The sequence below is a fragment of the Nerophis ophidion genome, linkage group LG04, assembly GCF_033978795.1.
Source record: "Nerophis ophidion isolate RoL-2023_Sa linkage group LG04, RoL_Noph_v1.0, whole genome shotgun sequence".
In the NCBI taxonomy this organism is placed as follows: domain Eukaryota; kingdom Metazoa; phylum Chordata; class Actinopteri; order Syngnathiformes; family Syngnathidae; genus Nerophis; species Nerophis ophidion.
In genome coordinates, this window is record NC_084614.1 from 29,453,404 (window position 1) to 29,468,116 (window position 14,713).

The 14,713-nt window shown below is 37.9% G+C and overlaps 1 protein-coding gene across 10 annotated transcripts in view; it reads right to left on the bottom strand.

Moving 5' to 3' along the window:
- Positions 1-237: 237 nt before the first annotated feature.
- The window catches only part of acaca (acetyl-CoA carboxylase alpha), a 68,089-nt gene continuing 53,613 nt past the window's right edge, over positions 238-14,713 (bottom strand). For all 10 annotated transcript variants that reach the window (XM_061897810.1, XM_061897809.1, XM_061897803.1 and 7 more), the window contains 11 exons: positions 10,461-10,604; positions 10,256-10,376; positions 8,945-9,041; positions 8,738-8,834; positions 8,495-8,630; positions 6,628-6,805; positions 6,435-6,547; positions 5,019-5,173; positions 4,429-4,599; positions 2,386-2,522; positions 238-1,535 (listed from right to left, as the gene is read on the bottom strand). In XM_061897810.1, the coding sequence (XP_061753794.1) occupies positions 1,409-1,535; positions 2,386-2,522; positions 4,429-4,599; positions 5,019-5,173; positions 6,435-6,547; positions 6,628-6,805; positions 8,495-8,630; positions 8,738-8,834; positions 8,945-9,041; positions 10,256-10,376; positions 10,461-10,604 (1,476 nt within the window). In that variant the 3' untranslated portion in view covers positions 238-1,408. The remainder of the gene's footprint in view (positions 1,536-2,385; positions 2,523-4,428; positions 4,600-5,018; positions 5,174-6,434; positions 6,548-6,627; positions 6,806-8,494; positions 8,631-8,737; positions 8,835-8,944; positions 9,042-10,255; positions 10,377-10,460; positions 10,605-14,713) is intronic.

Here is a 14,713-nt window from a genome sequence, read left to right on the forward strand (position 1 = left end):
TCCTTCTTAAGACTGTTGAAGTTTAAAAGGCAAGGGGAGGGGCGATGGGGGACAACGCTTTAATCGTCTTTGGACTGAGGAATGCAGAGAGTATCATTTTGAATAATCACAAAATGTATCTCCTGTGTAATGGACTCTGTTCTGACTGCTACAATGTAATGAGGCTTTCAGCTACTATCCTCACGATCACTGATATTTAAAACATGTTTATCTTTTACTGCAAAGACATGACACACATTCATTGGGTAAGGTTTATTTCAATTGTAAATATTATTCGTAATAGGTCACAACCAGTGTTTTAAAAAGCAATGGCCTGCTTGTCACTACAGACAAAAAAAAGGTACATCACTTAGCAGGAATCTGTTTTCACATTGTCAATGAACATCTGTGATGTAATTAAAGGACGGCGCTGTTTCCCCATTGTTACCTAATTGTGTCACAAAGTACTTGGCAGTCAGTAACAAAAACATCATATGCAATGGAAAACAATATTAAAACATTTCAATTTTGGTAAATAAAGTATAAATAAAACAAGGTTAACGGTTAGAGATTACGTGAGTCATCGAACATAGGTGATCTCATCAGTATTCCAAAAGCACTTTCCTACCATAAAAACAAATCAATATAATAAAAAAAAGGTATTTTAGATTTTTTTAGGAAGCAAAAAAATATGCTAATTTGTGTGTACTTTAGTACCATTATCATTTCCCAGTTCCTTTCAACGACGTCCACCTCTGTGTGTGTGTGTGTGTGTGTGTGTGTGTGTGTGTGTGTGTGTGTGTGTGTGTGTGTAAGTGTGTGTGTCATTCTGGCAAGCACATTTACAGCGAGGGTTGTGCCAGTTTGATTCTGTATGCAATGTGAACAGCAACGCAGTATAAAGTGCATCTGCAGCAGCATGAAGTCTGAACAGAAGGGACAGCTGTAGTTTTGTGTTCACTGCAGGGAAAACTGGGAAGCAGACAGGGTTTAAAAAGGCTCCTTTTGCTCCCTGCTGGGCTCTTCTGTCCAAATGTGTTACAGTGCTCCTGTTTATTTTTTTAAATATAGTTTTTCAACTAAGTGTGCCCATGTTGGTGGTTTAAATGACCTTTTCTTGCCAAGACTGCTCTCCAATTACTTAATAATTATAGTCAGAAAGCAGTTTAGATTGGAATTTGACAACATTCCAGTTCATTTGTTCAATATTGGTTCAGTCTCAAAAAGTGTACATTAAATTGGTCACCAAGTCATTGCACTGGAATACAAAATATGCTTATTTATCAAAATTGGTAGAAGGGTCATAAACAACTTACAAATCAATATCGAAGAATCATTACCAACAATTCATGAGTACCCTAGTGGGTGCCAAGGTGCCGTCATGTTGGCTCCTCCGAACCTCACTTTCCAGACTAAGTGGGCCTGAGCACTATGAGGAGGCGGCGGTCTCCATAGTAGAGAGTATACGCACTACCTCAGCTCTCTGAGTGGGTGAGATGTGCTGGGTCATGTGCACGATGGAATCCATGGCCACTTCTGGGTTAGCTTGAACCAGGCTGGGAGCAAGAAACCGAAAAATACATGTTATGTTTGTAGGGGTGGGTACCTTTTAAATAAATAACTGTGTTATACTTGAATATCGCATTTCTACATAACTGATCACGGTAATCAATGGTATGGCTTTTCAGGAATTTTGTGCGTGTTAATAAATGTTAATTGTTTTATAATAATGTCAAATTTTTTATTGTATCATTTGAAAATGAGGTGATTTTAAAAACTTTGCTATCCAGTTGTTATAGATTGTTTACTTATTACATTTCTGAGTCTCGTTTGCAAGTATTATACAACAAACTTTGCATGCAGTTGCAATTTCAAAACTTTAGATTGCTATGGTGTGTTGCTTAGCTAGGAAATAGCTGAATGGTCCAATGTCTCATGTTGCGCCCTACATAGTGTTTATACTCAAAGTATTGTATTTATTACACACTTGCTGTTTGATTGTAAAGTACATCTTAGTTTCATGTAGTTTTTCAAATTGCTAATGCTAATAAATAGCCTGTATAAGGCAAAGCCAATTTAAATTAGCATAAAGTTAGCACGTTTTGAAAAAGTGGAGCCTTAACTAATGTTTGAATGTTTTCTATCAGACGTACTTGCTTTGTAGGCATGAAAAATTGCAGCATTACCTATATTTGACAAAGTCTGCTTGTTTCCCCACTAAGTGTTTGAGCTCATGATTACTCTGTCAGAGGTATAAAAACATATCATCACTTAATTTTACGAGTATCGATAACCGACGGAATTTGGTGGTTGCCTATAAAATTACCAAATTTGTTACCCACCACTAATGTGGAGTGACAGCATCGTCATCATTATCATAAAACTGTGCTGCTTTATTAAAATCACCTGCGTATCTGCTTGAGGATGTGATCTCGGCGAATGTACTTTATGTTTTCATCGATGACAGACCTCGCACCCTCCTCTTCTGCGAGTTGCTTCTCCAGCCACCCCACCACCTCTTCATTGTTGTCCCACAAATAGGCCTGCATGATGACATTGTCATGTATGACCATTGTTGTGATAATGAAAAAACATAACTAGCATAACAAAACTTACAAATTGTAATGGTTAAATGTGCATAAATCTATAACAGCACATGCCAAAAGAAGTGGACCAGCACAAAGTAAGCACTGGATGTTTTGTTTATTTGAGCTTGATAGGAATATTAGTATTCATGAGTGCCGACATCTCTGATCCCAAACAAAGCCAGCCTGGAGAGGCTTAGCAAAGATTTGAAGGTGGAGGGGTTTAACAGGCCCTTACCTTTATATGAATAGTCCTGCTTGGGGTCCACAAGAACATTTAATGCCCTTATTAATCATTTTTAATCTGTTTGCTTTTAATTAAGAAACAGCGTGTTGCTCTCCTATCTGCACGTGCCAGAGCTGTGATTAATTGTGGCTTAAGACAGTCACTTCTGATTGGGTAATGGACGAGAAGGCCACTTCGCAGGAGACATGGCTCCTCTTAGCTCCTGCCTGCTGGTTCTCTCAGGGCAAGATTCCTCCTGAAGGAACAGCGGTTATGAACCTTTATTATAATATATGAAAATTACAAATGTTTTAAGTCAAATTACAACTAGTAGTCTTTTGAATGATTGAGTGACTAATGCTATGAGAAAATAATAACATTATCCAAATTGCAGAAATTTATATTTTAGGCCCATGTTGAGATCTCAACTACTTTTACAAACACAGATTTTATGGGCTCTTGAAAAAATACTTTCTGCAGCCAACGACTAGGAATTATCCAATGTAATGCATAGTTTGAGATAACATTAGTAATACAATAACAATTACTACTACTACTAATAATAATAATAATGATAACAATAACAATCAGAAATAATAATAATAGTAATAATTAGGGATGTCCCGACCACCATTTTTGGCCAGCAATCCTAATTACATTTTTTGGGGCATTATACCTACACCAATATCGAATCGAAGTGAAGGCAGGTAAATAAGACCGCCCACAAAATGGCCCAACCTGTAGAAAAGGTCAAAAAGCGGCTTGAAGATGGTCTGTAAAACCTGATCCATGCAAAATTTTGACCCAAGAACCACTATCACATGTTATGTAGACCATAAGGAAGGGTTTTAAATGTAGAAAAATATCATAATATGACCCCTTTAATGCGCCTTATGAATCCAGTGCTTTTGCATGAAAATAGACCTGAACAGATCCGCTCATTGGCAGTGCGCCTCATAATCTGGTGTGCCCTATGGTCCAAAACGTATGGTAGGTTATAAAACTGAACATTTTTTATAGTATGCAACTAAAGTAAATACAATAACACATTTTATAAAGCTTGTCTTATTACATTTGTGGTATTGAATGCCACATTCATGTATTTTTAACAAAATAAGAGTGGCTGTTGAACAATACCTAATGAAAAGCAAAAACTCATATTGGCTCCAATTCAAATATTTTTAGGTTTTGCTTTTAAAGTATTCCTTTATCCAGAGACTGACTACCCGAGTTTGTAAACAATAACAAAAAATTATTTTGTAATAATAAGAACAAGAAAAAGAAAAAGAAAAAGATATATATAATCACTTTAGCTTTGTTTATATACCGATACTACACTAGGTATCGATAGTATCGACCGCTGGATAGATCACCCCTCCTTTACATTTAAACTCTATCAGTTAGCTTCTTGTCATAATAATACTTGGAAGAAAGTGTTTATTTTCCGTCTTGGTAGTGAGGATTATTATTTTAGAAGCGGATTAATTTTGTGGATAAACGATGCATTCGTTGCAGCTTGCTCTTAAATTCCAGCTGGTGTTCTGGCAAGACAGCACCCCTCCTGCAATTCATGCAACTCCTGCATGTGTGTAACAACAAATATGGAAATATAATAGAGTAAACTTGTGTAGCAATTACCTTGACAGCACCTTCAGCCTCAACAAACCAACGGCGCAGCATTGCCTGGATTTGCCCGTCTGTCAGCTCGCTGTTAGCTTCTTGGATCTTTCGCATTACCGTGTCTTCCAGTAGGAGGCGCCGCAGACGCCAGTAGAAGAAACTACGAGAAGTCTGCCACTCTAATATATCCTAAAAGAAGAAAATGACAGGTATCTTGTTAAATATAAATGAATATGTTGGTTTGCTTGGGGCAATTAAAAGGAATGTGATTCTAATTTTTAGATAATCATGAAGGACTGATGGTGAAGTGGGGGTCAGAATATGTTTGTCATTACATGTACACACTTTTACCACAGCCTATCTCCTTCCAAAAGTGTGTGCTTGAGATGAGACTAGAACAGTATGGAAAGAGAGCCAGCCCGCTTCAGGCTGAGATGTGCTTTTCAAAGAGATTGACCTGCATCATCAGAAAATGATTATAAGGACAAACTTCCCTGCCTGACGACACAAGGCAGGTTCAGCAGCTAGCAAGACTCCCACTTAGCCAGGGTGCATTCACATTGCACCAACACGTGCGCACGTGGCTACAGGTAAATAAAAATGCTCACTGTGATGACGCCCTTCTCTTGCATGCGGCCTGGGGTGTCGTGGAGGTCTGCGAACTGCACGGCCACCTGGTGGTAGATTGGCAGCAGAAACTCTTCCCGCTCTTTCAGCTTGGTCTCCAGCTCTTTACGATCAGGGGGACTCAATTCTGGAGTACCTTTTTGGAGAAGAAAACGTGTTAAAATGAGGATTATATTTAAACGCACATGACCAGAGAGAATGCAGAACTGGATGAATAATGGCTTTTAAAAGCCAATTACTCAGTTGGTTAGGGTAAAAATAAATGTTGTAAAACACAGTGTTAAATCATTAATGAATCAAAATACTCAAAGCAATGGCACTGATGTAATAATTAGGCCTATTAAAGTAAACACATTCAACCACAAAAAATTATGTATAAAAGCATATTATTCACATAATTTTTTTGGACTGCTGCTCCTTTACCTTAACTGGGGATGGTTTAACTGAAAGGGGGAGTGAGTTGCTGTAGGGTCAGTGATTAGGTCAATGCATACGCCAGTGCAAAGACAAGTGGGGAGACCCCGACTGGTGTACTTGGTGGAATACTTTACTTCAAAATAAACCCCGAAAGGACTTAAGATAAAATTGTTACCAAGTTTTTAACAAATAAATGAAATGCATTCAAATAAAACATTTAAAAATATTTTTGTGTTTGACATTCTGACAATAAAATTGCGTTAGGCAAAAATGTTGGGGTATTTTAATCACCTTTGATCAAAATTCAAAAGTGTGAGTAATCTTATTAGAAAATGAATCAGCAACATTTCGATGCGCAATATTTGTGTAAAAATGTCGGGAAGCATTTCCACTCCATATTTTTAAGCTCAATGAAATTATTGTAGCTCAAAAATAAATCTACTTAAAAAAATATACAAATAAAAAGTATGGATAACAATGAACATTTTATGTGTCTGGAACAATTGGAATATCCAATATAAATAAACAGTAAGTTGCAAAATGTAGCAGTTACTTAACCTGGACTAAGAGCATTTTACTTAGTGCTACCTCCAGAAGCCCCCAAGCTCTTGTCACTAAAGACTGATTTCTGTCAATTCCAATCTGTTCGCACTCAAACCCTCCTCAATAATGCTTCACCGCTTTGCCCAAAGCACCAAACGCACACAGCATTGGATCACAGCTTCTGCGCGCTGCGAGGTAAATCGATAGGCAGCACCGGGTAGACGGGAGAGCTGACGATTGATCTGAGGCAGCTGTGATTGACATGTCTCCCAGAGGGGCACAATGAAGATGATACTATCAACACCAGATAAAGAAAAGTGACGGCACACAGCACCCCCCTTTCACCTTCTTCTCACTGACATGGGAACAGAGAGAGGGAAGACTACAAATGAAGAAGGCTGCAACGGCTTTAATTAAAATCGAAAATGATGACGAACCCAATCTTTCAGCCAAGCTCATGTAGACTGGATCTACTCGTCTCATGGTCTTCACGAGGTCCTTCTTCCTAAACTTGATCTCCACTGTCCCCTCTGGCTCCAACACTCCACCTCTGAAGACAGGAGAGGTTTCAGTGAAAGCCGTCTGGTCTAATACCGACCTGGATCTTTCCCCTTTTTCGATCCAACTTACCGACTGTCCTTGTCGGCGTACATCTCCATGTGACGGGGGTTAATGGTGGGATCTATGACCACCCAGGATCCTCCCCTCAACTCGGCGTGAGGGGGGATGTAAACCAGTACGGGCTGCTTGTATTCGCGCAGCCCGTCCACAATGTAGGCCCCAAACTTCAACACTTGGTCGTACATGTCTAATGGAATGTATTTTCCAAAAAAAAAATCCATGTTAGAAATATAGAAATATATTGAGATCTTTAACACTGCATTGTAAGACATGTGAAATAGAAGGTACATTATATATATATATATATATATATATATATATATATATATATATATATATATATATATAATATACATATATATATATATATATACATATATATATTATATATATGTATATATATATATATATATACACACATGTATATATATATATATATATACATATTTATATATACATATGTATAAATATATCTATATATATATCATGCATATGTATATATATATAAACATACACGTATCAAAATATATATATAAACATATATATATAAAAACATATATATATATATATATATATATACACAAAAATATATATACACATATCCACACACATGTATATATATACACACATATACTCTGTATATGTATATATATACACACATATACTCTGTATATGTATATATATATATATATATACACACATATACTGTGTATATATATGTATATATATATATATATATATATATATATATATATATATATATCTCATTGGAGAATGAAATTTGTCCATATGTATGAATGTGAGTGTAAATGATTGTTTATACAGTATACGTGCACTGCGACTGCCCATGCTAATTTCGGTTAGCTTGTCAATGAGCTAGTCCATTGTACGTTAGCATTAAGCTAACTGCATTAGAGCCAACTTTTATCCTGCATTTTTCTACTGGCCCTAGTGTGTGAATGTGAGTGTGAATGTTGTCCGTCTATCTGTATTGGCTTTGTGATGAACTGGTGACTTGTTCAAGGTGTACACCGCTTTCCGCCCGAATGCAGCTGAGATGGGCTCCAGCACCCTCCGCGACCCCAAAAGGGACAAGCGGTAGAAAATGGATGGATGAATGAACATAAAGAGCACAGTCTACCAAGTCAAACTCATTGTGTGTTAAACATACTTGGCCAATAAAGCTGATTCTAAAAATATAAGAAAAAATACATAACACATATATTAAGGTATAGCTCGGTTGGTAAAGTGGCCGTGCCAGCAACTTGAGGGTTGCAGGTTCGATACCCGCTTCCGCCATTCTAGTCACTGCCGTTGTGTTCTTGGGCAAGACACTTTACCCACCTGCTCCCAGTGCCACCCACACTGGTTTAAATGTGACTTAGATATTGGGTTTCACTATGTAAAGCGCTTTGAGTCACAAGAGAAAACGCGCTATATAAATATAATTCACTTCACTTCATATTTTTGAGCCTTTATATATATGTGCATCATTGCAAATCCAAATTGTCATAACGTCATATATATTTATATATACTGTATATATACAGTATATATACATATATATATTTATATATATATACACGCGCACGCAAACACACACACACGCACACACACACACACACACACACACACACACACACACGCACACACACACGCACACACACACACACACACACACACACACACACACACACACACACACACACACACACGTATATTGGGGATGGGGATATATATCTTCTTCCATATCGCACAACACTAGTCACTGCCACCCTGGCAGATTTGATAATAAATTATATAAGTAAATGTGCGTGGAAAGGTTGTCTCACAGGATTCAAACAATTAATGCATGATGTTTAATCGTGACACAAACCTTTCATTCCTCCAGAAAAACCTCTCCAGTTGGCAAATACAAAGAGAGGCAGCCCCTCTCTGTTCAGATCCTTAATAGCCTGTGCTGTTTTGAAAGCAGAATCAGGGAACCACACCTGCCCTGCCTGCTGGATGATCTAAACACACACACACACACACACACACACATCTGAATCACTCCAATTTATAGACAAAGAAACACTTGGCTCATACTTGAGTATATGTAGTGAGTGACCCGCCTAACCTTGGCCTCTGAGTCCAAATTGGCTGGATCAGCTGGGATTGACAGCTCCACTGACCTTGTTTCCACAGCAACCACCCCAGTAGGTATACCACCCAATCTGTGGAAATAAACCATTCAGCACATGACTTTTGCAACGTATTAACAGCAAGGACATTTGAGATGTGTTTATCATGTTTTTGTTTGTTTGTTTTTAATTTAGGTGCTTACCGTGCTCTGCCAACCACCACACTTTGAGCCCATGGCTGCATCAACTCCATGAAGGAGCCATGGTCAAAGAATCCACTCTGCCAGGAGCCTTTTGGACCTTAATGTACATAAATGATTCCTTTTTTTTTCACCGCTCATTAATGTTAGCAGCTTGATGAAAAATGTGCAGTGATTTTCATAAGTGTTTATTTCCACAGGGTATTTATTTGTAACTTTCTTCTTAACACAGTGGGAAGCTCTGGGTGTTTCACTGTGTAACAGTAATCCTGGCAGGAAACATGATGGATGATCGTATAAAAAAGCTTGCAAAGCTGTTTTTCTGCTTGCTAACCCTGAGAAACATGCCACACTACTACGAGGTTACTGTTCAATTAAGCCTCGTCGCTCATCACTACCACAGACGTGTACCGCTACCGGCACAATCCTCAAAGATCGCTGCAGTCCCAAGCTATAATTACACTGATACTGGACCTGCTCAGTCTTAGCCCGCATCAAGGAAACACATACACATCCATTTTGTGGCTATCTTGATCTTGTCTTTCGCAGTATGATAGTGGAATTCTCTCTCAGAGAGACTATATACTGTAGTGGCTCTCTAAAAGGAATCACAACTACTATTGTAAGGCACAGGAAATTATAATAATTTACTTGAGGTACTTAATTTGGCTTCACGATGGCAGAGGGGTTAGTGTGACTGCCTCATAATACGAAGGTCCTGAGCAGTCAGGGTTCAATCCCGGGCTCGGGATTTTCTGTGTGGAGTTTGCATGTGGGTTCCCTCCAGGTACTCCGGCTTCCTCCCATTTCCAAAGACATGCACCTGGGGATAGGTTGATTGGCAACACTAAATTGGCCCTAGTGTGTGAATGTGAGCGTGAATGTTGTCTATCTGTGTTGGCCCTGCGATGAGGTGGCGACTTGTCCAGGGTGTACCCCGCCTTCCGCCCGATTGTAGCTGAGATAGGCAACAGCGCCCCCCGAGACCCCAAAGGGAATAAGCAGTACAAAATGGATGGAGGCAGTTAATTTATAGTCAATTTATACTAAAATGGTGACATGACTCCGTTGGTATTCTGTTTAACTTTGCTGTGTATAGTGTGACTCACCCAGGCATGCAACTAGGCCACCCACATATATACAGCCTTTTACATAAAGCCCAAGTCCTTACAGACTAAGAGGTATCGGCTCTTTTGTACATGGTATAATAACAAATGTCATTACAATTTTTTTTTTAAAAGACTTCAAAAAGCCAATAATAGTTACAAATGGCTTTATCATAAACAAACTTGGGAGACCCAAAAAGGCACTTACTCTGGCTGGGACGCCCAGCGAGCATCCAACGAGGGTCATAGGGTGCCTTTGTCGGCACAAATTCAACAGGTCGATCTACGGGATCTTTGGCACTCACAATTGGCACTGGGCTAAATTTGCACTGAGAAGAAATGTATAAGAGCTCAAAAATGCTTTTTTTTTAACATGACAGAGTTATTCTTGGTGGACGGAATTTAAACCTTACCTTGGGCATGTAGGAAAGCCATTGCAGGAGGCTGAAGACTCCCTCAAAGTCATCGCAAACAGTACTATGGGTCACGCCATTGTTGTGCATGATTTGAATTCCACCAAGTTGGTTATTTGATGTGTAAACTTCTCTGCCCAGCACCTAGTGTACGACGTGAGACACAACATGAATGGGAGACTTCATGCATTGCTTAGCATCACACTGTATCTGCCCGTTATAACTTCTGATGCATAGCAACTTATAAAAACTGAACAAACACTTTGTATATAATAACCCTGGACTGTAGGGATGTCAATCTTACACCAACTTACGATTCAATTTAATTACAATTATTTGGATAACAATTTGATTCAGAATCAATTCTCAATTCAACATGATTCTTGATTCGAACAGATTCTTACATTACAGGGCTGCAACGATTAACTAGTTAAATCGTTTTATTCGAATAGAAAAAAGCTTTGAGTTACAAACCCCGTTTCCATATGAGTTGGGAAATTGTGTTAGATGTAAATATAAACAGAATACAATGATTTGCAAATCATTTTCAACCCATATTCAGTTGAATATGCTACAAAGACAACATATTTGATGTTCAGACTGATAAACATTTTTTTTTTGCAAATAATCATTAACTTTAGAATTTGATGCCAGCAACACGTGACAAAGAAGTTGGGAAAGGTGGCAATAAATACTGATAAAGTTGAGGAATGCTCATCAAACACTTATTTTGAACATTCCACAGGTGTGCAGGCTAATTGGGAACAGGTGAGTGCAATGATTGGGTATAAAAACAGCTTCCCAAAAAATGCTCAGTCTTTCACAAGAAAGGATGGGGCGAGGTACACTCCTCTGTCCACAACTGCGTGAGAAAATAGTCAAACAGTTTAAGAACGTTTCTCAAAGTGCAATTTGCAAGAAATTTAGGGATTTCAACATCTACGGTCCATAATATCATCAAAAGGTTCAGAGAATCTGGAAAAATCACTCCACGTAAGCGGCATGGCTGGAAACTAACATTGAATGACCGTAACCTTCGATCCCTCAGACGGCACTGTATCAAAAACCGACATCTATCTCTAATGGATATCACCACATGGGCTCAGGAACACTTCAGAAAACCACTGTCACTAAAAACAGTTATTCGCTACATCTATAAGTGCAAGTTAAAGCTCTACTAGGATTTGCAAAAGCCATTTATCAACAACATTCAGAAACGCCGCCGGCTTCTCTGGGCCCGAGATCATCTAAGATGGACTGATGCAAAGTGGAAAAGTGTTCTGTGGTCTGAGGAGTCCACATTTCAAATTGCTTTTGGAAATATTCGACATTGTGTCATCCGGACCAAAGGGGAAGCAAACCATCCAGACTGTTATTGACGCAAAGTTCAAAAGCCAGCATCTGTGATAGTATGGGTGTGCATTAGTGCCCAAGGAATGGGTAACTTTTTCACCATTAATGCTGAAAGGTACATACAGATTTTGGAACAACATATGCTGCCATCTAAGTGCCCTCTTTTTCATGGAAGCCCCTGCTTATTTCAGCAAGACAATGCCAAGCCACATTCAGCATGTGTTACAACAGCGTGGCTTCGTAAAAAAAGAGAGCAGGTACTTTCCTGGCCCGCCTGCCTTCCAGACCTGTCTCCCATCGGAAATGTGAAGCATAAAATACGACAGCGGAGACCCGGACTGTTGAACGACTGAAGCTCTACATAAAACAAGAATGGGAAAGAATTCCATTTTCAAAGCTTCAACAATTAGTTTCCTCAGTTCCCAAACGTTAATTGAGTGTTGTTAAAAGAAAAGGTGATGTAACACAGTGGTGAACATGCCCTTTCCAAACTACTTTGGCACGTGTTGCAGCCATGAAATTCTAAGTTAATTATTATTAGCAAAAAATAAATAAAGTTTATGAGTTTGAACATCAAATATCTTGTCTTTGTTGTGCATTCAATTGAATATGGGTTGAAAAGGATTTGCAAATCATTGTATTCTGTTTATATTTACATCTAACACAATTTCCCAACTCGTACGGAAACGGAGTTTGTATATTCTGTTGATTCAATTAATTGTTTAATGAGTGTAACTAATAAATATTTTAAAATTTGGACTGCATGGAGTGCCCGGCACTTTAATTACCCTGACATACCTTCCGCATAGCTGCTGTAAAAGAGCCCACATAATAGCGGTGGAGTGGGGGTGCTGTGATCTGTGTGCACACCGTGTACAAGTACAATTTCAATGTTGATATGTATTTATTACAAAAATAAGTGTGACGGTCACGGCAAGCAAAAATGTTTTTTATTATATTAAGTATTGGCCCTAAAAATATAGGCTATAAAGTGGGTTTTGCCCGATTTAGAAAAGGCTCAGTGATGGATTACTCGATTGCAAAAATCATATATTGCTGTTGCCCAATCGCAAAATATTACTTGTTATAAAATTCATAATAACAGTTTTTCAGGTTAAAAAAACTTATTTTGATTTCTGACATATGACGTATGCGCGCAGCAAATAATAGCAGATATGACCAGAAAAAAAGTTGGATCTTTTCAAAAATTGAACAAAAAAATGTTGTTTTTTAAAAAAACAAAAATTAAATAATAATAATTCAAAGAATATATATATTTTTGTTTTATGGTTTGAGTGTATTTCGAACATGCATACAACAACAACATGATACATCACAATTTTCAGTTTCTCTTTACAACATGTTTGAAAAGGAGTAAGAAGAAGCAGAGCTTATTTAATCCTAGCCCTTTCCATTACATAGCAATTGCTAACACTTTTGTTCGCTTCATATTTTCAATTTATTCACAATATACTCCATAAATAATAACATTGAAAATTAAATAAATACATAATACTTAGTTAAGTAAGTTGTAAGTTAGATTATTAATAAGTTTAGAATGTTTATCATGGTTCTTCTTCTTTGTACTTAGTTTGAACAGTTTCTTAAATAGGAGTATATGAGCACAGTGATTTCTTTACTTAATCTATTCCATTATTTAATTCCACATACTGAAATACTGAAGGTTTTAAGTGTTATACATGCATAAAAATGTTTTAAATTACATTTTTCTCTGAAATTACATTTCTCATTTCGAAAATTGAGAATTGATTTATACTTGGAATTAATAAAAATCGCGATTCGGATGTGAATACATTTTTTTAACACCCTTACTACTTGGACTGAATGTCAATATGTTATAATCAGGTTGGAGACAAACTAACTCACAAGTATCAATATGATCTAAAGTTGCACGAAATGTAGGCAACATAGTCATTTTTGGTCTATTTCGGTACAAATAGAGGCTTCTTCGTCCCTGTTTGAGCACTCTCTCACATCCAACACACTCCATAAACATAGTGGATACACCACAGAAAATGGTCACTCAAAAAAAGCAATCATTTTCCATAAAAACATTTACATTTTTTAGTTGCATACTTAAGGAGTTACCAGCATCCTATTTGCATTTATTGTTTGAAGAAAAAAATAGACCTGTTAATACTAAATTTAGGGCATACATTTTAATAAACTCCTATATTATTATTATTATTATATATTTTTTTGCATAAAAGTGTTGTACTGGCTTAAATTAATTTTTGTTGTCATGTACAGTAGTATATAATGTATACAGAATAGAGTACATTGAGAATCTGAGAAACCAAACTACTTTTACCTGCTAAAGTGTGCCCTACCAACCTGATGCCATAAACTCTTAACCCCAGCATATATCTAAGCAGGCTGGAACAGGTGGCAGGGTCCTGACATGGCTCAGTAAAAATCAGAGGGGCTCACACCCTCGCCTCAGCTTTCACCTTTTCAGCCATCATTTACTTTCTTTATTACCATTAATGGTTATGTATCTGGCTACAAATCTAGGGCGCTCTCCTAAAGCTGTCAGGAAAGCCTGCAGCCCCAAGAAACATTGCAGTCACCTTGACACACACAAAGCCTCTGAGCCTCCGGCCATCGCAGCTTCATTAAGATTCCACTGCGCAGAGGTGGGGAGCGGGGAAGGACTGAGGTGCCCGGGAGAGAGAAAAGAGAGGCCAAGTCGATGGAACAGCTTATTGGGGTATTTGTGCTAGTAGTTACTATCCAGAGCCCATGAAAATATGTGAGCTTTCTGGAGGCTAATTAAATGATGATCTTTGGGTGGCAGCCTCCTGCTCTCAATTAAGTTTCAGTTAATAGCCAGGAAGACACATGAAGAATGGAGGGGAGGGACTCTGCTGAAAACCTCA